Raw genomic sequence first — 27,820 nt, forward strand, 5'->3', positions numbered from 1 at the left:
GTTCAGCGATTATCTTGTCGGCAAGCTGTTCAAGCTAGAGACGGTCCATAAGCTGTTAGTTCCCATCTTCACTTCGAAGAGCCTTGACGACCTGAAACCCAGATTACAGAGGCTAAAGATGAGAATGATGGGATACCAGTACGAGATTGCATACCTTCCAGGTGAAGACCTTCTAGCCACAGACACTCTTTCCAGAGCGCCTCTCCAAAAAATAGAAGAGGCAGAGCTCAAAGAAAATGTGGAAGCTTTCGTATGCTCTTTGAAATCCTCTTTTCCCATAAAGGAGCACTGCCTTCAATGGTTAAAGGCATCCCGACAACCAGACGCCGTTTCTGCATAACTTCGCAGGTGGAGCAAGTAAAAAGTGTGGCCCTCCAGGCGAGATTTTCCAAGGGACCTAAAACCCTTCTACGACCATCGACACCAGCTCACTCTGGAGAACAATTTACTCCTCTACGCTGCTCTAGTTCTCGTCCCTGCCTCTTGCCAAAACGAAGTCTTACATGAAGGACACTTCCGTATAACAAAGACACTTGCTCGAGCCAGAGATTGTGTCTGGTGGCCCACTATAGGAGCATCGGTCCAGATATTTATGTAATCATGTTCATGTGAAGAAATAAAGCACTTGCACTTGCAATGTCACGTCCCTGGTCAAACAATGTCAGCCATGCGTCGGAACAACAAGTAACAGGAAAATGCGACTAGAAAATTCCGAATTTGCAGAAAGACCCCGCAACACATGAAGCGAGCCCTGCGGTACATCCATGGTTACTATGGCAGACCAAAAGATTTGTCCACGTTGCCGTTATTTTGCAGGTATGATCTGCTTAAAGCGAATCAGGTCTACCCTTTTCGTCTGCAGCAATATATCAAAAATAGTAAATTACACATACAAAACTATCCTATGTCTAGTGACGCATACTATTTTCGTACACAAATCTACCAGGTTCCTAAAACACGTACTAACTATGGCAAACAAAAATTAAATTTTCAGGTAATTTCAACTCTTAATAAGGTGTCAACAAATGTTAATTTTGGTGTTTCATTGAGCGTATTTAAAAAACAAACCAAAAATATTTAATTGATTCTGACTTGTGTTTTGTATAGCGCCACTTTATTGATGTCTGCTTGTTATTTGCTTCTTTGTAATAACTGTATGTTCATGTGAGATTCTGTGTTTACATTGTTACATTTTAAGTTATGCGTTATATGATGTCAAACTGCACAGGGGAGCCGAGGCCTTCGTCAGGCCTTCCAGCCTTTAGCCCCGGCTTCCTCCTTTGTAAGAAGGAAAATAAACTTCACTTCACTTCACTTCACTTCACACATTGCAATGGACTTGTTTCACTTTAAGAGCCAGTGGTGGTTGACAGCAACATATTATTATTCAAGGTAGTCTGAACTGGCCCGGTTCGAGAAGCTTACGTCCGCAGCTGTAGTATACCACTGCAAGTCATTTTTTGCACGCCACGGGATTTCTGAGGAAGTAGTTTCCCACAACGGCCCGCAGTTTTCGTCGACTGAGTTTTCACTCTTCGCTCAGGACTACGCCTTCAAGCACGTTACCTCTAGCCCTCATAATCCTCAGAGCAATGGACTTGCTGAGGCTGCGGTAAAAATTATCAAGACTTCCATGACAAAGACGAAAGACCCTTACTTGACGCTGCTAGCTTAAGGTCAACTCCTATGAAAAATTGGTATAGCCCTGCAGAACTACTGATGGCTCTTCGGATAAGAACCAAGCTTCCTCTTAGTTCCACCAAGCTGAAACCCCAACTCCCGGACCAAGAGTGCCTTCGGAAGTTCGAAGAACAGTACCGGAAACGTCAAAGGAAAGACTTCGACAGACGTCACGGAGTCGGCGACCTGTCGGAGCTATTCTGTGGAGACGACGCCTGGTTGACCGACCTCAAGCGCAAAGCGACAGTACAAGCCCCAGCCGATGAGCCTCGGTCCTACTGGGTTAACACCGACACTGGCGCTGTACACAGGAACAGGACCCAGCTAGTTCGCTATTCCTTTGCTCTGTATCAGTGTCTGTATCAGTGACGGTGTAGCAGACGCCCATTCGTGTAGCCAAATACTTGCCACATGCATACTAGGAGTGGGAGGTGCGTGAAGCCGCCTGCTGTAGCGAACTTCGTTTGCTCGTTGGAGAGATGTTGTACATGCTGCCATCTAGTGAAAGCGGGGAGACATAGTTCCCGTGACTGCGCGTGGTCGGTGATCTGGCAGCGCGTGCTCTTTTTCTGCTTGAGATAGAACACGTCTGGGAGACCATTAAACGTGTGCGTATGTGACTCCTCGTCTGGCTGTCTCGCTCTTCCCTCCTGACTACAACAGAATTGAAAGGCGGGAAGAATAGGGGAAAGAAAAAGCAGTCACTAAAATTTAAAAATAAAAAGGTAGAGGAGGTTAGAAACGTCCTTGAGAACTATGCTTTGTCAGATAGCCCACTGGAACGCAAAAACTTCAAGAGTGCCTTGACCGACTTGTGTGGCAACTGTATAGGCGGCCGGTCGTCAATAGGCGCGAGCGTGGTCACGAGTGACTGCCTGTGTGTGCTGTATCGGGGACAATGACAAAGTACGCGTTCGATAGTTTCTTCGTCGCCGCAGTGGTCGTACCCAGCACTATCCTCCCATCCGATGCGGAAAGCAAACGAATTCGTAAATGCGACGCCAAGCCACAATCGGCAAAGTACCAACAACAGCATGATTTGGGCGAGTTGGTTCATACTCAAACGTAGGTACAGCGCAACAATTTTTGGAAGGAAACAAACAGACAAGAAAGATACCTCTTTCTCCAGGCAGGAAAGAGCGTTGCTTCTTGTCTCTTTGTTTTCTTCCAAAAATTGTTGCACTGCAAAAACGTTATTTGGGTCGGGATAGTCCAGGTGCAGATCAAAGTCGAAGACAGGGTTCCAGCCGATGCAGACGTGTGTGCTGCAGACTAGGCATGTTCCTTAAGGATTGTGTTGCATCGTTTGCAAGTACTCGAAGTTTCGCTGTTGCATCTGTTATTGACAGCAGGATTGGTCCCTGCACTCCGTCTTGATGAGCCGATCGAGCAGCTTCATTTGCATGTTCGTTGCCCATTACGCCACAGTGGCTAGGGAGCCACTGAAAGGTGACGTGGTGTCGTTGCTCGACGAGGCGATGAAGGAGCTCTCGGTTTTCTAGGACTCATTGTCCGTAGGGTCCACGGCGTAAGGCGCAAGGCAAGCAATGTAGAGCTGCCTTGGAGTCACAAATTATGCGAACTGCGCTACGAAGAGTTGCAATCTCCGCGGCTGTCGATGTCGTCTGGTGCGATGTCTTGAACTTCAAGGTGGAGACTTTCGCAGGAAAAAACACTGATCTTGCAGAACTGTCCACGGTGGTTGAACCATCTATGTATAGGTGGGTATGATTACTGTATTTTTTGTACAGCAAGATCAGCGAAAGTTGCTTGAGAGCTGGTGATGAGAGTTGTGCTTTCGTCCGAATTCCTGACACTGTCAGTCGAACTTGTGGCTGTGCCAAGCACCAAGGGGGAAACAAAACCCCCGCTGCAGTTGTGTAACCTGATGGAAGGTATAGACGATAAGGCACCATCGTCTCACAAAAAGAGGCCCGTGGTCGGTCTTCTGGCAGTGAGGCTAGATAGTGGGATGAGGCGCGAACAAGGCACCTGACGTGTGCTCTGAGCGCTTCTATAAGAATGTGGATGTTGGTTGGGTGATCATGCGCAATTGCAATAGTTTCTGATGTTGATGTACATTGTGGCAACCCTAGACAGACCCTGAGCGCCTGTACCTGATCACTTTCGATTGTAGGGATGTTAGTTCTGCAGGTATTGGTAAGCACTGCCAAGCTGTACCTCAGACTAGAGCACAGCACAAGCTCAGGCTTACCCAAAAGCCCGGGCCCGGCCCGTGCCGTGGGCCGGGTCGGGCTAGGACTTTTTTCACGGGCTCTGGCCAGGCTCGAGCACGGCATGTGCTTTCTGAACCGGGCCCGGGCAGGCTAGGACTTTCGGGTGGTGTGCATGTAACGTGCAGCGAGTTATCCTTGCGCGTCTCGATTCTGAAAAAACAGTTGCCTGGCTCAGCTGGAAGCTAGCAGTGCTACTCCTGGGCCGGTATTTTGTAGCGATGCCTTTCCGCTAATAATGCCTTTACGCGCTTATCGCGCTTTGTCAGTGGTTGTAGCCACGGTCCGCTCGCGTTGCCAACGGGATCAGCCGGCCGTGAGCGGTGGATGATAAGACAAGAGTAGAATAAGTCATAAGGCATCGCTACAAAATTGCGGCCCCCCCCCCCCCCCTGTGTACTTTCCTTTTTCTTCTTCCGTTGTATTTTGAGCTGTTTGAACAGAATGTAAAAGTCCCGAAAGACCGAAGTCGTCTCAAACCAAAGGATGCCATTGTATTCCTTACCTAAATCAAAATGCTTTCAGCGCGGTGTAAGCGCGTTCGCGACTTGCGGATTCTTCAAAGGCCAATTGGTAAAACGATGACTGGCAAAAGAAGATAATTTGTCACGCGGCTGAAATATGGTACTGCGTTCATCCATGATAGTTCGCATGTTCTCAACCAGCCGCCTAGCAGCAGCGCATTACGCTGCACTGCGGAGAAACATGATTGCACGCATGTTCTCAACCGCGGCCGCCTAGCAGCAGCGCATACGCTGCAGCACGGAGGAACATGATTGCACGCATGTTCTCAACCGCGGCCGCCTAGCAGCAGCGCATTACGCTGCACCATGGACGAACAAGAAGCTTTCTCCGTTTACTCCATACATGCGCTGCTGCGCTCACGACCAGTCGTGGCTACGCTTCGGCTACTCTAGTATTCGTATGCTAATACACTCTATAGAGTGTTCTAGAATACGGTTGAGTGGGACGAGCGGCTGAGACGGCGCATGCCTTGCAGTGAGGCGCCCGACGTTGAAAAATACTGAGCCGGCGCTGCGATAGAAGTAGATCGGACCGCATCAAGGTCGCGCCGTTGGAAACTGCTGGCGATACTGCTCGGCATGGCCATTCGTACTACTTCGCGCGCTGGTATTTGCGTTCAGACCACTCAAATGGTATTCATAGTTGCATATGACATGTATTTATGCCTTAAGAATAAATTCCTCACGTTCTCTTTTTTCTTTTAATTTTCAGATGCGAAGCAGCCATTGGCGGGGGCTTTGTCCGTCCCTCCCGCGGCGTCCCATACCCCCACACCGCATGCGCGTCCACTCGCCCTCTCTCTCTTCTCGTACGCTCCCCCTTTCTCTCTTCTAGGAATCCTTTACTGTAAGAAGCGGCGAGCGCGTCCCACACCCCTACAGCGCATGCGCATTCCCTCCCCCTCTCTCTCCTCTCCTACGCTCCCCCCTTTCCCTTCTCTAGGAATCCGGAGCGGCGCGCACGACAGGTGGTGCGACAGCTGCATACTCCGCTGGGGGCGCCACGGTAGTTCCGCGGAATGAAAATGACGGAGCGCGCGCGCCTCATTCTCCCTCCTGTGCAGTGCCGCGATGAGCGCTCGGGCCGCTGCCGCGAAACCATCTCTCGCTCAAGCTAACCATCTCTCCGCTGCTTCGCATCCACACATGGTTCCCTTTAGCGGGAGATGGAGTAATTTTTTTAAATGCCACTAGGTGATCTTTTTCGGTCACGGGCCGGACTAGGGCCGGGCTCGGGCCGGGCTGGGCTCGGGCCTAAGGTAAAGGGGTGGCGGGCCGGGCCGGGCGGGTAACGTAGATTATTTCCGGGCCCGGGGTGGGTCCGGGTCTCGCCATAAAGCTTTTGGTCGGGCTCGGGCGGGCAGCCCAACGTAATATCGGGCCCGGGCCGGGCCCGGGCTGCAAAAATCGACCCGTGCAGACCTATACCTCAGATACCCGAGAATTAGCGTCCTGTAGAATTGCATCCCAGGATTTCCTCGAAGCAACTTGAAAAAATGGCTGTCAGGTGCTTCTTTAGGTAGGTGACATGGGGACTCCAACAGAGGTCACGGTCGATGATTACCCCTAACAACCTGTGAGTCCTGACGCAAGAGCTATCTTGTCTATCGATGGATATATCGTATCAAGTCATTGGTTTCCGGCTGAACGCGACCAATGCATATTTTTCTGGGGAAATCTTGATGCCTTGTTCGCTAAGGTACGTCGTTATCAACGTCGCAGATTTTTTTACATTGCATTTCATTTATTATACCTCAAAGGCCCCAGTTGGGGTATTACATGAGGGATGGGTTTTAATTGCATTGAAAGAATGATTCCAGTGTTGTCCTGAATTGATGTGGATCGGAGTGGTGCACGGCAGTTGTAGGCAGATGGTTCCAGTCCCGTGCTGTCTTCACAAAAACTGAGTGAAGATGCGCGGTAGATTGCGCCGGGGGAGGATAAACCGCTCTGGGATGGTTTGTGCGGCTGGATAAGCGATGGACTGGTAAGATAGCTGGAACTTCGAAGGGAGCATTATAGAATTTGTGGTAAAGGCATAGCCTAGATATGTGACGTCGCAATTCAACGTTGGTGAGGTGACCACGAGCCGTAAGCTCGGAAATACTGGAATGGTAAGAGTACACAGGGTAAATAAAACGAGCTGCACGATTTTGTACTGATTCTAGAATATTAGATAGGTTAGATTGATGAGAGTCCCAAACAGAGCATGTGTATTCTAACTTAGGGCGAACAAATGTGAGGTAAGCTATTAGTTTCACTGATGGCGGAGCGAGTCTTAAGTTCCTACGAAGAAAACCCGAAGTGCGATTCGCGGAGTTAGCTATGTTAGCTACGTGGGTAGACCAGGAGAGATTGCTTGAAAATGTTACGCCAAGATATTTATAAGATTCAGTGGACGATTTGCGGAGTCGAAAGTGATATATTGTGCTAGATGGTAATGTGGCCTGCGGTGGAAAGATATTAGTGAAGTTTTCTTTATATTTAAGGACATTAACCATGAGCTGGAGCCTTGCACGCAGTTGAGGACGCATCACGCCATTCCCAGACGCATATGTCATCGGGTAAGATTGACAACTTCACCGTATTTGGCAGGCATTCTACGAGAGCAATGAGCACAGGATTGAAGAGTGTTGGGCTCAACACACCTACCTGCCGTACTCCATGGGGTGTATAGTGAAGCGAAGCTTACGTGAAGCTGTTAACGAAATGCTATAAATTTGCCTATCTCCTTTCACTATCTTTGACGTCAAACATCTGTCCTCGCGCGCCGGCGCAATATGCAATGTGACAAATCTGATAATGACTTGTATGTCCTAATTTTTTCTTGCGTATTTTAAACATATCGCCCGCTTCTTCGCCAATCCCCCATTGTGGGTATGTGGCATAGGATGGGAATTATGATCCTCATCAAGACGTGGCAGTCATCTCAAAGACCTGTACTCGTGTACTCTATGTCAAATCAAGAAGGGTGCCGACAGATGGAGTAGAATACTGTGGTATATAGGTTAAATAAACAAAGATAAAGTGCTCAAAAAGTGCTGGCCAACGTTTCGATAGTTGGACCCATCTTTGCCAAAGGCGGCCTTGTCATCCGCGGATGTAAAAGGTTATTAGGGCGACGGCACGTGCGGTCGTTGTGGGCGGCGGCTGACTGTAAAGAAACAGACTGAAAAGAAAATGAGCGCTGTCATTCCACATTTATAGGCATCCTTGCGGGAAGAACGGCGTTGGAAGACGAGGAGGAGTGAGCGGGGAATGGACGACGTGGCAGGATAAGAAAAAGGAAGAGGGACAGGGTGAGCGCGATGGGGGGTGGCTGATGTGGGAGCACATGATTTGAGTGAATTACATGAGTGGCCTATACACTGCAAGCATTTATATACTACAAAGGACTTTCCGTTCACTGCTTGAAAGGAAATATGCGGAGTCAATACCTCATACACAAGTTTAGGTGCCTACATCCGACGGGAATCAATTAGGCACGTGGCAGCTGAAAATCGATAAAAGCTTAATTTAACTCCTGAAATTTTCAGATCATTGAGAAAGGCTCAAAAACTAATTATGCTATCAGTTAACATTGTTTCTGAAGCTCACCTACTCTTATTAAAGAGAAAAAAAAGTGAGAACAAACGCGAGCCTGTTTCCCGTGTAAAACTGCCCCTACAACTTCCTTTGCCGCTTTCCGTTTTCTGCGTCTGCTCCGCCGTCCCTGTTCTTTCGCTCAGATTCCATCTCGTTATCTTAATACCTTCGGAACTTTTCCGGCGCACTGCTACTAGGCCACTCAGTTCATTATTTGAATTCATGGCTCTTCGGTTGCTGCTGCGCTGACCGGCTGACTGGGCAATTCTTCCGAAACTACAAATGCACGCCGCCGTACAACGCCTATGGTTTCTCCAGTTCCCTGAAGGCCTCCCATGCTCTCCCTCCCACAATATTCCCTCACCCCAATCTCTTCGTCCTGTCTCTCCACTTCTGCCGCCTTCCCCCTCCCCCGCGCTCTCGCGCTCCTCATCCGACCCTGTCCTTGCCGCTACGATGTCTAGAAAGGGAAAATCATTTTCTTTACAGTCTGTTCCTTCATAGCCAGCCGCTGCCGATAGCGACCGCACGTGACGTCACCCTACTGACCCTTTAAGACTAACCCGCGGAGAACGACAAGGCCGCATTCGAGTAAAGATAGCTCCTCCTATCGAAACATTGGCAAGCCTTTCTGAGTCACTTATTCCTGTTTATCTCATTTGTATAGCACAGTATACTCTATCTCAGTAGTTACTTGCAGCACAGGGGACACTATAGCACTTCTTAGCCAACAGAAAGGTCAAATACCAAGATGTCCGCATTTTGCCTACGCACACCTCGTATCTTCATCGGTGCTGCAAGTTACTGGTGCTATACAGGGTGTCCCAGCTATCACGCAGCACGATTTAAAAGAAGAGCAACGGCGTTACGCGAAGCAAACCTAGTGCGTATTGTTTCCAGTACAGTGGAGTAGCCGCCAGTAATTTTTTCGTTACTGATATTTAATTAGGTAACTGTAATTAATTATCTAACTTGAGAAGTACTGTCCTAATTATCAAAGTGTCAATGAGAAAGTTGTAGAGTAACACGAAAAACTCCCGATACAGCTTTCTGTTGCTCAATACCTGCTACATAAATGTGTTTTTCCGAGCGTGAAAGAAGCCTGGGAATACATGCAAAATGCTTCGAGCGGCCAGTCGCGCGGCAATTCTGCGTGTATTCGCGGGGAGGAAGTGAAACGGCAAAGGAAGTGGTAGGGGGCAGTTGTACATGGGAAACAGGCTCGCGTTTGTATTCCGAATAGTCGCTGCTCTTTAGTTTCTTGCAGCTCTCAAATAAATTCATCTTTTCGTTGTAGTAAAAAAAAACTAATGATCACTGGACGCACCTTGCCCACGCGCTCCTGTCCAAGTATCCGCTCCAGTGTGTTAACTTTGACACCTAGGCGTTCATGGAAGACAACCTGCAACACCTTCCTCCTAAGATCATCAGTTGTTTCCGCTAACAGTTTCGGGTATTATGAATACGAGAAGATTATTCGGAGGGCTCCAGTCCTCGAACTCGGTTATATTCTTCTGCTGTGAACAGATAGTGGCTCCCATTTCATGTACCAATGTGTCCAGTCGTTCTTCATTTTTGTGTATATTCGTTAAAGTGTTCTCGATTTCATGCATCTTTTTGACTTTTTCCAGTTGCTTGGAAAGAGAACTCTGATTTTGTTTACCTTGCCTGATATCTTCGATTAGTGTTTTCTGCCCTTTCATGAGTTAACTGAACGTTTCCTCGACAGTTTCAGGCCCAGGGTTTTGCTCAATATCCGCGGCAAGCATCAACAACAATGAAATGCACTCCAGCACTAAATCAGCATACACTGCGGGGCGCGGAAGAACAATGATGAACCTATGATCACTTCTAAAGCTTGCCATGATTACTAACTTGTGAAAACAGCATAAAAAGTTCCAGCGGCTTCATTCTGGGGCCCGCGTCGTGCCCAGTTATGTCGTTGTCGTCACGCTTTCATAGCGCAATTTTAACATGGGAGATAACTGCAGCCAGAAAAGGTCGCCACAACAAGTGATCATGTCGGGGCTTGTTTTTGTACCGTCCATAACCACCATCAGCCATCTTCCTAAAGGACCACAGGTGCGACTACAGTGCGCCACAGTCGCAAATAGCAGCGACGAAGACAAGTGTGTACGTTACAATAAGCGAGCAAATTTGCACACGTTGATCGCAAGCAAACGCCCACACAGCGGTTACCAAAGCACCAAAAGAAGTCCGCATCTACTAAACCCTACCACAAACCAACCACGCCGAGCACAGTCAGCAGTGCGAAGGGTTACGTGTTGGCCCGGCTTTTTGAGGGAGTTATTGAGAAGGGGGGGGGAGGGGCTGCAAGGGGAGTAGGCTTGCGAAGACTGACTGCGCGATGTAATGCCTAGGGCTTTTTTTCTTCCTGCGTGGACAAAAGGCTGCTGCCAATAGTGGCGTCACTTTCAGGCCGTCGTCAGCTGCCCTCCTATCACCTACAGTGCTGGGGCTGCGATAGTGTTCCAATCTCGTACTATGACAGCGGACATTATTTGTCAAAGCACAGTTTCTGAAAATAGCGGATTTTGATGCCGCGAAATGGGGATTGTGTCCATTATCTCAAGCCCTCCGATAAAGAACGTGATATTTCTGGTACCTGCTGAAAAGATGGAAAACATGATATTACAGAACTTACGCGTCTGACCCCGAGTAGATTCCTTCGTATACGGCGTAGGAGCCTACCTCCATTATAACCACACCGGCAATAATGGGATCCTGCGTGTTCGAGAAGAGTGGAAATTTATTTTTTGGATGCATCTCGTGATTATTTTTCAGGTAACAATAAGACACTGAAATAGCATATTTGTTTTTAAAGAAATATACAAAATTGTTTTAATTAACATATTCTGAAGAATCGATCTTCAAAAAATCACTCTTGTTGTTAGGAACCCTTCACCATTCTCTCTCCCTCTTGCAAGAACAAATCTAGCTGGAAAGATAAGGTAATATTGTGCTATTGAGGATATGCGGTACACAGGTGACTAAATTAACCCTGACCACCTACTTACGCTACGCAATCGTTTCCAGCAAGAAAAGATGCCATATAGCTTTTTGTCGTAGCTTTATTAAGCTATTTGCAGCATGTGATAACGGATTTGTGCTATCCGTAAGCTCCTCGAGGCGGCATTAGGTTTGAATGGCTGAGAGCAAGCCACGATAACATGCGTGTCGTAGAAGCATGTGCGCACAATGTTTGTCAAAGAAGTCGTAGTTTCGCCCGAAAGGCGAAGCATCGATTGCGATAGCAAATTAGACAAGCTAAACGAAGGAAGTATAGTAGATTTATCGGCCGCACAAAGTTGTAAATATTCGCTTACTAACTAAATAAACAAGCACAGTGTCACGCGCGCACAGGTAAACATGAACACATCTCGCTCGATGGCCGCGGAAACTCGTCAACACGCTGGAGTGAGAAAGCGCGGCGGCTGCAGTGAGCAAATTGACCTTCGCGCTGACTCTCGCTTCAACGCGAACAAAACGTCGAAAGCACAGAGCATACGAAGATACCTGCACTCGGCGCATGCACTTTCTACCCATCGCAGATCGCTTTGAAGATGAGCCCCCCACGGGCGCACACTTCGGCCACAGCGCAGATCACTTTCAAGATAGGCGCCCGCGCGGCAGCTCCGTAAGAAGCAGTCGTAAGGCAGAACGAACCCCCACTGTCTCCGTCGCCTCCTCCCCGTGCCTCGCGCACGAACGAAGACCGCGCGCGCTGCCGGCCGCCTTCCTCTCCCGCGTTCGCTAGATTAGGCTGCGGTTCCCGGCTCACCCTCGCAAGCTTTCACTCGCACACACAGCGCATGGCACGCGGCAACGGTTTTATCGCCGTTGGACTTTATACGGAACCTCACGGCGACGGCAAAACGCACTTGGAGTGTCCATATGATTGCTATCGAATAAGAAGGGCCGTTCACAAATGACAGTGCGGCGTGCAGAACATATCAAGTGTACGGGTTTTTTGTAACAGCTGACGGCGGCTCATGTAGCGTGTTGTCGTCACTAAATATGCGGAGCAAAACAGCGCAGCCCGGCTGGTGATACGATGACCATTTTTGAGGATCGCGCCCTCTAGCCGCGTGAGGTGCTCGGCACTCGTACTGATAGCGCCGTTGCTAGATTTGGTTGTAATGTGTGACAGCAGACATCACTATTCGCCATCACTTAGCTGCAGTTCGTCAGTGTCGCGAGGTTTTCGCTCTGGATGGGATTACATTACTACTGCGCTCTAAAACCTCGGGTATTTTAATTATCGCAGCAAGTAACTCGGTATCACTGTACTAAAAAGAGATATTCCTGGTGTGGAGTGCCGTCAAGACGAAGTAGAAGTGGCGCGAGTACCGGAGGAGAAGAAGGAGAAGAAGAAGAAGTTCAATAAAATGGAGGAACGGCTTTATCCGCCTCCGTTGAGTTCTTTACATTTTGGCGCAGTCGCAGAGGATTAAAACTAGTGCGCGTTGAGAAGACTCGCCGAACGGGAAGATGGACACCCCGGGTAGCTACCGTCCCAGTGACAAGAGCGACGCTGACTCGGGCAGGTCTTCTACATTGATCGAGCCGCTCATCGACGTCACCAGCAAGGCAAGCTCACGCGAGTGTCCCTTGACAGAGAGAGGTACGGCTGAATTTCGCAGTTTGATGCACCATGAGGAGAACTACTGTCAGACACCGTCCAATGAGTCACCTTCTGGACAGAATATCATATCCATTATGATTGACTTACTGCAAATGCAGTCAAAGCAGGTTGAGCAACAGTCACAGCTCTTAAACAAATTGAGCCAGGCGGCATTACACAGAGCCGTTCCAAAAGGTGATGCCATTAAGCCGGACCATTTTGATGGTATATCAACGGCTGCCACTACGTGGATTTGCTTTTATGAATATGCCTGCCAACAAAATCGATGGGATTCGGACGATGATAAGATAAGAAACCTCAGGCCATTTTTGTCGGGAATTGTGAAAAAGTGGTTCGACATGAGAATCTTAGACCACCTTAGTGACACGTGGAGTCAATGGAAACAGAGCTTCTTGACGTCGTTTGAAATTAACCGGTTAGAACGGTGGAACAATGCCATTTTGTTTAGACACAAAGTCGGAAGCCTTCAACAATACTTTTATAAAAAGCGAAGGCTACTCCTGCTCGCTGACGCAAACCTTCCTGAGACATCAATTGTGCCACTGATTATGCTAGGCATGAACAAAGACTGTCAGAAACAGCTGCTGGCCAGATCTCCTAAGACGGCCGAGGATCTCTTGCTCGCCCTGAATAACGTTGTTGTACACTCCCTTGCGAATGCCGACCGACATCTAACTACGCGGAAGAAAGCCGAAAATGTTGGTCAAGTGGACGCCAACAGCATAGTAACCAGAGAGCAGATGAGCGCAGAAGCGAAAGAGATATCACTTGGGAGTGAAAGGATGGAAAGCCAAGTACAGTGTAAGGACAGTGCATCTGTGTCATACAACGACAGAGCTGTTGTATATTTATTGAAGACTAACCTTCTTCATGCCGAAATGAAAATTAATGGCAGAGGCACGCATGTGCTAGTGGACACAGGAGCGTCTGTGAGTCTCATAAATGAGGTCCTGGCAGACAAAAGGGAAATCCGACCAGATAAAGCAGTGGAGGTGCAAAGTTACGACAGCGGCAGATGAATTCTGCATTACTGGACAACAGTGATTGTTAAATACCAGAATCGGACAATCGAGGTTAAGGCACTTGTAATGAATGACGTGAATTTTTCTTTCATACTGTCAAGGCCGGACATGAGGCACCTTAACTTAAATATATCTTGGAAAGATGAATTAACTATCGACTCAACTTTAGAAGAAAACTGATTGGCACAAGAAATGCAGCTTAGGACGGTGAGAAACGCAGACGAGATACTGACAACGTATCCTGAGCTCATCTGCGTTGGAGCATACCCTCCTGTGACTCCATCCCTCCTGGAAGTTCCATTCAAGCTGCGAGACACAAATGTAGTCCGCAAGAAGCCCTATCCGCTATCTCACGAGAAGAAAGCATGGCTCAAAAACGAACTGCAACAAATGCTATATGCTAACATCATCAGGCCCTCGACATCCCCGTTTGCATCACCTATAACAATTGTGCCTAAGGAGGACGGTACTTTCACGTTGTACACGCACTACCGATTGATAAAACGACAGACAGACTTGTTTCCATTTCCTATGCCACGGATCAATGACATAATTAATGAAACTGGAGGACGTTAGTGGTTTTCGCGAATCGATCTCTGCAAAGGTTATTGGCAAGTTCCTCTACAAGAAGAATACAAGAAGTTTACAGCTTTTGTTACACCGTTCGATGTGTAAGAATACAACAGGCTCCCATTTGGCTGGAAGAACTCGGGCGCCTGGTTTCAAAAAATTATGAACAATGTTCTATCTGCTTGTACCGAACAATTTTGTAACGTCTACGTGGACGACATAATTGTGTACTCTAAAACAGAGGACCAGCACTCAAAGCATTTATCACAGGTTTTGGAAGCACTGAGTAAAGCCAAGTTGAAGATTAATGTCAGAAAAAGCGAGTCCTTGAAGCGGTCTGTGGTATTTCTGGGCAGAGTGTTTGACGGCCACACGAAAAGCACCAAAGCAGAGTCTGTCGAGAGGATAAAGACGTTGCCTCGGCCGTACGATTTGCATTCATTGCGAGTTTTTCTAGGTTTGTTTGGACACTTTCGAGCCTTCATACCACACTACGCCACCATGACGAAGTGCTTGACATCTCTCACACAGAAAGGTGCACCGTTTGTTTGGAGTGAACATTGCGAACAAACATATCAAGCACTTGTCAACATCATATCTTCAGATCCGGTCTTGATACTTCCGGACTTCGAAAAACCTTTCAAGCTCTGCACGGACGCATCACTTTATGGAACTGGGGCTGTACTCTACCAACGGGATGACTCACAGCCACCAGCGCGCCAACTCAAGGCTGTGGGTTATTACTCATACACATTTACGAAAGCGCAAGAAAAGGAAGCACTTGCAGTGGTAATGGCTGTAAGGTATTTCCGAACCTGTCTTGAAGGTTGACAGTTCAAGCTGTTTGCGGACAACAAAGCACTTACCTATCTTCTCAATCACTCTCAACCGAAAGGCAGAATTGCAAGGTGGATCAACGAACTGCAGCAATTCACATTTGAAGTGACCCACAGACCAGGGGACAAGCTACCAGAAGCTGATGCATTATCGAGGCTGCATATTCCATCAGCAGCAAATACGGAAAAAGTCTGCGCCATCGGCATCTGGGAGGGTACAGAGGAAATTCGACCACAGGGCGAGAAGTTTTACGGGCCAGAAACATGCCGGCCAAGAATCTTGCGACTTTACCACGACAGCGCCGAATCGGGTGGGCATGACGGATTCGCAAAGACGTTCAGAAGGATAAACCAACGCTTTATCTGGGAAAGTATGAAAGAAGACGTACATGAATATGTCCGAACTTGCCACCTGTGTCAAATGGCTAAAACCAAATACAAACCTAGAGGAAACGAGATGGTCATTCCCAAGTATTCGAGCGTACCCTTTGAAGTTGTCCACCTCGACTTCGCTGAAGTCAAAAAGAAGGGGGAAGGCGTGCGGAGGACGCAGGCTTTCCTTGTCGTCATTGACGAATGTACAAGAATGGCAGCAGCTAAATGTGGAAAGGAGGATGCCAACTCTGTAATCGCCCTAATGGAACGCGTCATCTTCAAGACAACTACAGTATTGATGTCTGATAATGGACCTGCTTTCCGCAGCGAAAAGCTCAGAAGATGGGTCGAACAGAGAGGCATCACTCTAAGGTTTTCGACTCCGTACCATCCGGAAAGCAACGCACTCGCAGATAGGTTAATTCGCGACCTCAAGAAGTATTTGGATTTATACCCTACCTTCCCTGGTGGATGGAAATGTGCCTTGGAAGCTGCAGTGACTCACCATAATAACACCTACACGGAGGGGTTGGGCTGTAGTCCATACTTTTGTGCAAATGGAACAAGTCCTTGGCTTCCTGCAGATCATCAGTTAGGAATCGCCGGCCGCGTTATTCTTCTAGAGACCCCCAAGACAGCCGAACAGCAAATGAAATATAAATGTGGAATGAAGAGAAACTTCGACAATAGGCACTATCATAAGTTGCCTGTGGTTGAACCTGGAGGTTTTATACTCGTCAAGAAAGGACTGAGCGGCTCCAAGTGCCAATTTAGTGGTCCATACATGGTCACCAAAACAGCAAGCCAGCAAGCAATCCTCAAGTCAGTGTACTACGAGACACCGGCGAAGACGATCGAAGTTAGCTCCGTTGGGAACATCATCCCATACCATCCCAGGAGGGATGGAGTCAGAGGCCCCGGAGAATGTGGAGTGCCGTCAAGACGAAGTAGAAGTGGCGCGAGTACCGGAGGAGAAGAAGGAGAAGAAGAAGTTCAATAAAATGGAGGAATGGCTTTATCCGCCTCCGTTGAGTTCATTACACCTGGTAGCACTCCTAGCGTGCTAGTCCACGCAAGAGGTGCGAGAAATGAAATGACGCGTAGAGAACAGGACAGGCGCACAGAAACACAAAGCAGGTGCCGCACACAACGAATATAAATAAAATGCCCTGTTTAGAGCTCCATAGAAGAGTATAAATGAAAAAAGAATTAAGCTAGAACAATATTTCTGGTCTAAAGCATGTCAGCTCCTCTAAACTGACTATTTTTATTTTGACGTTATAAGCAATATTTGAAATTATGTTACAGTGCAGTAGTAGGTTTAAAAAGATTACGGCAAAACTCATCTCACGATTACTGCCGACGGTAATGCGAATAGCAATCGAGCGAAGAAGCGACAGACCACATATCTGAAGTCCCGTTTATTTAACACGTGCAGTGGTAATTATGAGGCTTTCGTTGACTCGGCTATATGCTCCATACTGCGACGTCGTCCCACTTTGCTATGGCACTCGCTTGCCAAGGCCACCCATGAGCATGGAGGCATGACGACTATGGCATGATGAAAATGGGATGACGTTATTGAAGTGATGACAGTGATAAAGCGATAGCGTGGCGGCGACGACATGACGACGACTGTGCGAAGAGATTGCGGGACGACGATTGGCACGACGGTAGTGGGATGGCCAAGCTGGAATGATGATGCAATCACCACGACGGCATCACGACCCCGGACACATACCTAGTGACCCAAGGTATTTGGAATATACTGGGCCGAAGTAGAAGGCGTGACTACGACAGCATGAGGATAGTCAGATGAAGAAGCTGGAATTACGACGATTTAATGACCGCGATGACGAGACTGCGGCTGTGTGACAACGAATGCAAAAAGATAGTATGATGACGATCGCGCGGCTTGACCAGTGTCGGATGACAAAAGTGGAATGGCGGCGATGCAACGAGCACGATGGCATCACGATCCCTAGCCCATACCAGTTAGGCTAAGCGATTAGAACAACTTGGGCAACTGGGTCGGGGCAGATGGCGTGACGTCGATGGCATGACGAGATTAAGATCGTCTTGCAGGAATGACGACAATGAAACGACCACGACGGCATCTCGACCAGGAGCACATACCTAGCGCCCTAAGCAGGTAGACAACTTGGACCCCTGGGTTGCCTTGAGAGTTTAGATAGTGTTACGGGGATGTTGGGAGTATAGGCTGGATGTATTTACAATATATACACAAGTAGAGTTAGTGCGGTCAAGATAGCTGACCAGCAACAACACGAAGCAGCCAGTGTATCTCGATCTTCTTCTTTTCTTTCCTCCTATCCTTCCGTAACAGGACCCCCGGGTGCTGAAGCGCCGTCTCGGCGCATGTCAGGCGAAGAACTGCGAGCGAAGTATGGCTTCAACCGCGAAACGTGCACGATGTAAACTGGCGTCGGACTTGAGGACGTATCAAACTATAACGGCGAGATCTCATAATTGACGTCGTTAACCTGACGTAGGACTTCATAAGGCCCTGTGTAGCGAGAGAGAAGCTTCTGGGAGAGACCTACACGACGACATGGTGACCAGAGGAGCACCCAAGCACCTGGGGCGAACTTAACGTCGCGATGGCGGCGATCGTACCGCTCTTTTTGTATATCCTGCGATGCCAATAGACGAGATCGGGCGACTTGACGCGCCATGTGAGCACGATCGATGACTTCACGAGCGTACTCAGTTGTAACACGTGGCACAGAAGGTAGGATGGTGTCAAATGGCAATGTGGGGTCGCGACCATACAAAAGATAAAAGGGTGAATATCCTGCGGTGTCATGTCTGGACGAGTTATACGCGAATGTCACGTAGGCCAGCGTGGCGTCCCAGTCACGGTGATCATTGGAGAAGTACATCGACATCATCTCTGTGAGTGTTCGGTTGAGACGTTCCGTAAGACCGTTCGTTTGTGGGTGGTAGGCGGTCGACAGCTTATGCTCTGTGGCACAAGAGCGGAGGAGGTCGTCAACAACTCGGGACAAGAACGAGCGGCCGCGGTCGGTTAGTAACTGTCGAGGTGCACCGTGGTGGAGGATGACGTCATGGAGGAGAAAATCTGCGACGTCAGTTGCGCAACTAGTCGGCAACGCCTTGGTTATCGCGTAGCGTGTCGCGTAATTGGTAGCGACGGCGATCCACTTATTCCCTCGAGTCGTCGTCGGAAAAGGGCCAAGCAGGTCAAGGCCTACGCGATAGAAAGGTTCAGAGGGAATTTCAATTGGATGGAGTCGTCCGACAGGTGGCAGGGGAGGTTTTTTCCGGCGCTGACACAGTTCGCAAGTTGCGACATAACGATGCACAGAGCGGTAGAGTCCCGGCTAGAAGAACCGGCGTCGTACGCGGTCGTATGTGCGCAAACTCCAAGGTGTCCCGCCGTTGGTGCATCGTGAAGTTGCTCGAGAACGACGGATCGTAGATGACGAAGAAGGACAAGGAGAAACTCAGGGCCCTCAGGGTTGATATTGCGGCGGTAGAGGATGCCGTAGTGCAGCACGAACATGCGGCACGGGCCGTCGGTGCTGCCAGATTGCACTCCGGCGATGATGGCCTGCAAGGACTCGACGCGATGTTGTTCCGCGCGCACGTCGCACATGTTAGTGAAAGCCAACACGCAGGTCTCCGGATCATGTGCAACAGGATCAGGAGGATCCACGAGATGACGAGAGGGGCAGTCAGCGTCCTTGTGCAGACGTCCAGATTTGTAGATGACAATAAAAGAAAATTCCTGCAGCCGCAAAGCCCAGCGACCAAGTCGTCCTGTCGGGTCCCGGAGGGAAGACAGCCAGCAGAGGGCATGATGGTCTGTAATGACCGAAAACGTGCGGCCGTACAAATATGGCCGGAACTTGGCGACAGCCCACACTAAAGCCAAGCACTCACGCTCGGTGATGGAGTAATTCCTCTCAGAAGGTGACAGCAGGCGTCTGGCGTAAGCTATCACGCACTCGGTAGCATTCTGCTGCTGGGCGAGAACAGCACCGATGCCGTGGCCGCTGGCGTCAGTGTGGACTTCGGTGGGTGCAGATGGATCAAAGTGGGCTAGTATGGGAGGGGTGGTCAGAAAACCGATGAGAGCGGCGAACGCGTGAGCCTGCTCCGGGCTCACGCGATCGGCTTTACGTGATCGGTCGTGATCGGCTTTACGACAAAGCGCCAGCACGTCCTGGATATACGAAACATAGGACCCTGTGGGGGTTTGGGCACGGGAGGCGAGTTCCTGCTTTGCGGCAATTTTACGGCCGGCTGGTTGGCCAAACAACTCTTTTAACTTCTCTTTGCACTGGTGCCAGCTGGTCAGCTCCTCTTTGTGGTTTTCGTGCCACACCTTTGCCGTGCCTCTTAGGTACAACAACACGTTAGCTAGCATAAGCGTAGGATCCCATCTGTTGACTCCACTCACGCGTTCGTACATAGCCAGCCACTCTTCTACGTCGGCGCCATCGGTCCCACAGAAAGTTCCGGGATCCTTGGCTTGTACAAACACAACCGATGGGGACGACGACGTAGCTGGCGACGGTGACATTGACGTTGAAGGCGACAACGACGTTGAACCCGCGTGCTCACCGTCAGTCATAGTGAGGACGGTGATGCGACGTTCACTGCGGAGCTCCGTTTCCAGCCTTGGTACCCCACACCTCTCACCAATATGTTACGCGGATGTTGGGAGTATAGGCTGGATGTATTTACAATATATACACAAGTAGAGTTAGTGCGGTCAAGATAGCTGACCAGCAACAACACGAAGCAGCCAGTGTCTCTCGACCTTCTTCTTCTTTTCTTACCTCCTATCCTTCCGTAACAATAGATAGACAGAGAGGTTCAAAACGGCTGAAGTAGGCAAATAATGCTATTCGCGTTAAAAGCTTTCAAGTTTGCAAGACAAAGACTGTGCCAGCAGTCATGACTTGCTTTGCACCGCGAAAATGTAAAAAGTAATGAGTCAAAGGATTAAGCCGCGCAAAGAAATGGGCTGGTTGCCAACAAATATTTTAGAGCGTGTTTTTTCAAAGCACGTTTTTAATAATTCACTCAGTTGATTCAAACAAACAATAACCGCAAGTCAAATTAGTAATTTTCAATTATTGAAGCTTATTGCCTGGTATGTTGTGTAAAGAAGGAACATAAAAGCTTCACTGAAAAATGCTGCTTCACAATGAAGTTTGCGGTACTTGCATTTCGAGAACTGTCAAAAATTGTGTGTTCAGAAAGGTGGCGGAAACGCCGTACAATAGAATGTTAGTCGGAAATTTAGAAATTGCCCCTAAACTTTGAACGAAACAAGGTATAAACGCATTTATTACGGGAACAATCTTTTCACTTTCCGCTAGAGCATAACATGCTTAAAATGCTTAAAAAGCGATTTTGACTTTAAATCTTTTTTAAAGACTATGACCTGTAATAAGGTCTCGGCTGGCGTAGTGTTTCGGCTTTAAGGTAATTTAATTTAGCGCAACTGTGGCATTGAGGACACGTTAATAAGCGTTCAGCAATAATTCATCATACTGCATGGCGAAGTCAGGGGACAAACGGAACCACTTTCTTGCGTCCGCTCGCTTCCTCTGGGTCCTTCATTGCACTTGAACGCTTTTCAACAAGATCTTAGATTGTCGTGCACTCTCCTCGAGCGGCTCCAATGCATTTGGTTTTGATTAAGGAGTATCATCACGCACTTTGTACGATGCCACTGAAAAGCTACTCACGAGTCCCGTATGAGTTGGAAACTCTGCTGGAGGATAATCGCCAAAGTGAACAGACAGGAACACATGATTTCCATTCTGGGAGAAGGTCTCGGTGAATTTGAATTCTGGAAATAAGTAGAGGTCTGTATTTACCGAGGAGAAATAACGGCACTTCTACAAATATCTGCTTATTGCCTGGTAAGTATAACACTCACAAACGCACCTCGACTCGACCCTCCCCTCGAAATACTCCTTGAGGGCGGCTTTTCATTTCACAAATCGCCCTCCACTCGAAACGCGCCTTGAGTGAAGAAAATCTCGAGTGTTTTACTCGAGAATCTCAAGGTAGCCTCGCAGCTACCTTGAATCACTGCTTGAGTGCCGTTCGTGCGCAAACATGGCTGCGCTGTGATCTGTCACTCGCCTCGTCGGCTTTTCGGGTGGACGCCAGTTGAATGTGCAGCTTTTCTTTTGTTAACGATGCTGCACATTTTCAAGGGCATCGTTTTACGGACCGGTGCAATCTTCTGGAGTGCTTCGGCAACGGAGTAATTCTAGTGCAGCAACGAGACAGATCGGCCGTCCTGTCAAGAAGACTGCCAGCTAGTGCAGTGACCACCTGTCGTCTTATTCCGTGCATGAGCCAGTTGATGACCTGCTGTCACAGCTGTCCCCGATTCGTCGTCGGCGCGAAGTCGATCGACGGGGTAGACAAGCTGGTTGGTCGTTCCGTACTCAAGCGAACACAGTGAAGAGAGTCAGAGTCGGGAGTAAACAAAAAAACAAGATATTTATCGGCTGATAAATATACACAAATTAATAAAATAAAATACACTGGACAAACTAACACAACTGAACTTAATATAACACAATTATGAAGACAATTAAATACGAGCAATTAACAGTAGATATAAAAATGAAACAGTGCGAGGATCACATACACAAGAATACACTTAACAGTATTTCACTAAAGCAAAGTTCAAAAGAAATCAAAGTTCAAAAGAAAACAAATTGTGTCATACGCATGGCCGGGCAGCAGCAGCAAGTCCATAAACCGTGGAATTCGGTGCACAAAGCTTTCCCGAAGAATGCTGGCGGTCCGATCTTGTCGAGGTGGATGCGAATTGCTGGGCTGGGTTTCCCGGGAGTCTAGATTGGACGTCTTCTCTCAAGCAGGTTGAGCTAACTTGAGGCGAACTACCGTGAGCTTCCTTGCAGACGCTGGTTTGACGTCTCGTACGTCAACTAGTGCCTCGGAGTTCCGACGTGGCCAGGCGGCCCAGGCGATACTGGACGGCACTAGCCCCCTAACGGCTTCTCAGCAGCGCATAGGTTCAGCTTCTAGACTAATCAGCAGGGCCCAAAACCTGCGCTTAAATAGCCTCTCCTTTCCCTAGTTCCCTATGTTGGGAAACTGCCGCTATGTAGAGTTCTCCGAATTCAGGGCTCTTTGCTCCCAACAATCTTGGCCGCGTCCCTTTCACCATGGACGAAGAACCGCAGATTCTCCTCTCTCCCAATGTCAAGGGCCAAGGTGGAACCCGGCATACCACGCAGACGTACACGCACACTTCTGGGTCCGTAATCGGCGTGTCGCGTCTGGAATCGAGATGGCAGCCCGAGCGGCCACGACGCTTTTGACGCCCGTAATTTTGGCGTGTCGATGTCGAATAAATTATACGCTGCACTATCAGGAGCCCACGTTTTTGACGCTCGTAATTCGGCGTGTCGTTAATCAGCGTCCAAACCATTCGAAAATATGCCGCTCCGTGACACAGCCCCCCACTTTCAGAATATTATCACATAATATTCACTTACACGAGCGGCATTTTCGAAAACAAGAAAAAGAAGGCCGTGCTATGTATACATAACATTATACATCAATTAACATCGTGTACTGTACGAAAAAACAAATTAACAGAGCACTACACGTCCAGGCACACAACACAAAAATTCTCCAGCTTCACTGCCGAATGACCCTATATTCTGCTCAAATAATCGGCCCCCACGTTCTCGCGAACACTTCCATAAAGTGAACTGATACAGCGTATCTCCTCCCAAAAATAAGTCTACCCGCTAAAAAAGAATGACATACCAAGAAAACAGAGTTTCAAAAATTAATGCGCGCGCAAACCAGCTCTATCAGATTATCGGAGAGTTTCTAAAACAATTTACACAAAGCTGCAATTAAAGAAACCAGCAAGCTGTTTCTACAAAACCTGTATCAATTCATTAAGCCGTACTCCAGGCGGGCGCGGTTTGACAGCTCGTCTGGTCAGCGAGGGAATACAAAGCGTACAGCAGTCATTCTCCTCGCTGCCCACCCCCGACACTTCACAAACAGGCAGCATGCCTTTTAGGCATCGCGTTGCGTTTTCACTGACGCTCTCCGGGGCCATGTCCAGCACACCTCTCAACGAACTGAACGAGGGGGAACATGCTTGCCCCCTTGCTTTTGTCCGCCCCCGCGCCGAACGGCCCTTTTCTCTCTTCCTCACCGGGCGGTTCGGACGCGCTCTTACTGGAGACATTGCAATCTGCAAACGCAGCTTTCGAAATTCTTCACTGCGCTCCCCGCAGGGTTTGGCGCCCTTTGTTTTACTCGGCTGCGTTGCCTTCTCTGCCGCATTACCGACTTAACGACACCGCTTCTTTCTCCTAGCACGCTTGCTGGTGCTGATTTTCGAGCCTTCAGCTCGCATCTCTTGATGACCGGCGCGCATATCGTCGGTCACACTTGCCACTTCAATCACGCAGTCTGGATGATTAGCGGGTGAATCACCCTTCTCAAGGCCACCTTCACTGGCGGAGAGCTCCAAACACCTCGGTGCAATGCAGCTATTTTCTTTTGCGCACCGTAGCTCGCCTACCTGGGCGCTGTCCCCAACTGCACTGTCCTGCCCACATGGTGCTTCAGCGCACTTTTCTGATCCATTTGAGCTCGACACTGGTGCTCTTACCCAACAAGTTCGTGTCACTTCGGCCTACTTCTGTAAGAGCAACATTCGCGACGTACTCCCGGGATAACTGCGTCAAATCGTCTACAGCCATACTAGCTGCTTCTGTAGCATTCACTTGGCACAGTATCAGGTCGCGCTCAATCAGGTCCCCATCAACGGGTCCCTCAACAGCTACGCCCCGGTCTGCGGATTTGGCATCACCTTTGTTAGGCTCGCAAAAATTAGCCTCTCTTCCTACTATCGGCAGAACCGTGCGTGCGACTCCTTCGCACTTTTCGTGCGCGACTACTACGGGCGCCTGCCATTTCTGCTGCTCCTCCTGTACTTCTAGGGGCTCGTTGCTAGCCCTGCTCTCGTTGCCACTTTGAATAAGCAGAATCCTTAATTTTAGCAACAGTATCTCGCGCTCTCCAGCTTCCTTCGCCGCCACTCGCTCTTTCTCTTTTTTCTCTCGGGCCTGCCCTTGCCGTTGCGTAATCCATGCCCTCAACTCGGCGCCCTCTAGGCCCAACTGTTTGCCTTGTTCTATCCACTTTTCCAACTCCATTTCCTCCAAAATGCGGCTACACCACCAAAAACCATGCGCTCACAATTCGCATGCACGTGCGTTCGACACTGCACAAAAATGTGTCGGTAGTACTAATCGATCAATCTCCACGATTATCGTTCTCTGTTCACCGTGCTGCCGCGTACGGAACGCCCTGTTCGCGGACGCCAGTTTATGTCACAGCTGTTCCCGATTCATCGTCGGCGCGAAGTCGATCGACGGGGTAGACAAGCTGGTTGGTCGTTCCGTACTCAAGCGAACACAGTGAAGAGAGTCAGAGTCGGGAGTAAACAAAAAAACAAGATATTTCTCGGCTGATAAATATACACAAATTAATAAAATAAAATACAATGGACAAACTAACACAACTGAACTTAATATAACACAATTATGAAGACAATTAAATACGAGCAAATAACAGTAGATATAAAAATGAAACAGTGCGAGGATCAAATACACAAGAATACACTTAACAGTATTTCACTAAAGCAAAGTTCAAAAGAAATCAAAGTTCAAAAGAAAACAAATTGTGTCATACGCATGGCCGGGCAGCAGCAGCAAGTCCATAAACCGTGGAAGTCGGTGCACAAAGCTTTCCCGAAGAATGCTGGCGGTCCTATCTTGTCGAGGTGGATGCGAATTGCTGGGCTGGATTTCCCGGGAGTCTAGATTGGACGTCTTCTCTCAAGCAGGTTGAGCTAACTTGAGGCGAACTACCGTGAGCTTCGTTGCAGACGCTGGTTTGACGTCTCGTACGTCAACTAGTGCCTCGGAGTTCCGACGTGGCCAGGCGGCCCAGGCGATACTGGACGGCACTAGCCCCCCAACGGCTTCTCAGCAGCGCATAGGTTCAGCTTCTAGACTAATCAGCAGGGCCCAAAACCTGCGCTTAAATAGCCTCTCCTTTCCCTAGTTCCCTATGTAGGGAAACTGCCGCTATGTAGAGTTCTCCGAATTCAGGGCTCTTTGCTCCCAACAATCTTGGCCGCGTCCCTTTCACCATGGACGAAGAACCGCAGATTCTCCTCTCTCCCAATGTCAAGGGCCAAGGTGGAACCCGGCATACCACGCAGACGTACACGCACACTTCTGGGTCCGTAATCGGCGTGTCGCGTCTGGAATCGAGATGGCAGCCCGAGCGGCCACGACGCTTTTGACGCCCGTAATTTGGCGTGTCGATGTCGAATAAATTATACGCTGCACAGTCAGGAGCCCACGTTTTTGACGCTCGTAATTAGGCGTGTCGTTAATCAGCGTCCAAACCCTTCGAAAATATGCCACTCCGTGACACCTGCATACGTGTATTCTTTTGTGCGAGTGCTCCAAAACTACTATCGGTGTCAGTGCATTGACGTGTTTCACGCGGGTGATCATACAAGCAGCATCAGATCATACAAAGCAGCATCAACTCCAGCATCCGCGCAGTTACCCTGTACCCATCGCTGACAAGGTGGCGCTTCACTTTTTGACAATAACTTTCTTTTTTTGCGTGTGAACGCCCGTGATGCGGTCCGCAATGTTTACGCTGTGGTTGACTATTTCTCAATGCAGATTGAGGCATAGCCCCGTTAGCATCGACTAAACTTGTGATATATTTGTATGCGGCCAATTCATCATATGAATAATGGTCCCCGGTTGAGCATTAGCTGCAATAATGGCGCCTAGCATCGCCGCCTTTCGTCGGTCGACCTTGAAAGTCTCATCACCCCTCTGGTTGCGCAGAACATGCCGAAGACCCATGGGCCACCATCTTTAACACCGCCGTAATTCTGGCGGCTCAGCGGAAAGTTGTCGCCCGACATTAGGCGGCCTCGATTGCTCGCCGCGAAGAAGGCACTCGTCAATTTGCCCCATCTCCCCAGGGACACCGAGTGGAGGTTGCGCCAGCAGCTCGTCCCTCGCGAACTTACGGGAGTAGTTCCTCTAGACGGCGATGGCGTGCTCCGATAGAGGAAACAAGTCGCCGGTCATCTCCTTCAACAGCCATATGTCTACGCTTTGGCTCAGGCAGTACGTGAGCCAAATCATTTGCCGCCTCGAGAGGTGGTCGTTCGGACGGCCGAGGCGGTTCGTGTCGGCGAAGTAACTTCCTTCGCCTCTCTGTCCGTGCAGTGCAGCGGTACCGGGTAACTGCGAAACTGATTTCGGCAGCTGTTGCACCGGAAGGCAGCCCCGCGTCCATTCTGAGCCTTCCAATATAATGTGACCGCTTCGCCTGCGCAGGTGGGTTGGTCCGGGTTGAATCCCAGGTGCTCGCACGTGCCCCAGTACTCTGATGACGACGCCGGACTTGGCCTGGGGCTGGGGCGCGGTGGACGAGCAGTGCTTGAAACAGGAGAAAGCTGAAGCGATCGGACAAACTTTTCCTCCGCAGCCTAGTCGTACCACTCTGCGCTCGGAAAGTACAATTTGCCCGCCACGTTGTCTGCGCAGACGACTGTCTTCGCCTAACACGTCACACAGCCAGCGCACTGACGTTTTGGAAAGGCAAAAATGACGCGAAACTCTACGTCGGTGATGTAGGTGAACGGGTCCAGACGGTCATATTGACGCTTACTACCGCTGGATGTGACGACACAGGCTGCTGCTGCCGCCGCCATGTTCACGAGTTCAACTCGAGGGGGGTTTCTCTGGGTACGAGTTTGGCACGAGTTCGCCTGTCAATCAAAACCATAGGTCACGCTCCGCGCGAGGCATGTAAGTCTTGTGCGCGCCCACCACGGTTGGGCCATGCCCAACTTATTTTTCGGCAACAGCGACGTCGTGCGGAACTGGGAGGCGTTAACAATCTTGACCGGCGAAATAAAACACGCACAACGCACTGTCGTCGGTGATGTACTGAGCACCGCTATCAAAAAAAAAAAAAAACGTCGACTTTCGCGGGCTTATGCATATATCTTCTTGGGCTGTGATGGCCCCATAACACGGTTCATTGCCTGCATTGTGGCGATGTAGCACACAGGAAATAATTATCGGCAGGTCACTGTAGCTGCTTGGAAGGCGTCGATGCGTCGCGGTGGACGACGATCCTGTGCAGTGCGTAGTGTTCTCTAACGACAACGTATCGCAGCTGTAATTTGAGATGGCTGCTCTGT

At 49.1% G+C, this 27,820-nt stretch overlaps 1 protein-coding gene across 1 annotated transcript in view; it reads right to left on the minus strand.

The window, feature by feature from the left end:
- LOC125945101 (uncharacterized) overlaps positions 1-27,820 on the minus strand; it is a 94,329-nt gene that overhangs the window by 22,661 nt on the left and 43,848 nt on the right. Inside the window, exons 3-4 of the mRNA XM_049666678.1 lie at positions 21,240-21,343; positions 10,689-10,768 (exon numbers count right to left, since the gene is read on the minus strand). Of these exons, the coding sequence (XP_049522635.1) occupies positions 10,689-10,768; positions 21,240-21,343 (184 nt within the window). The remainder of the gene's footprint in view (positions 1-10,688; positions 10,769-21,239; positions 21,344-27,820) is intronic.

This window comes from Dermacentor silvarum, chromosome 4, assembly GCF_013339745.2.
Source record: "Dermacentor silvarum isolate Dsil-2018 chromosome 4, BIME_Dsil_1.4, whole genome shotgun sequence".
NCBI lineage: Eukaryota > Metazoa > Arthropoda > Arachnida > Ixodida > Ixodidae > Dermacentor > Dermacentor silvarum.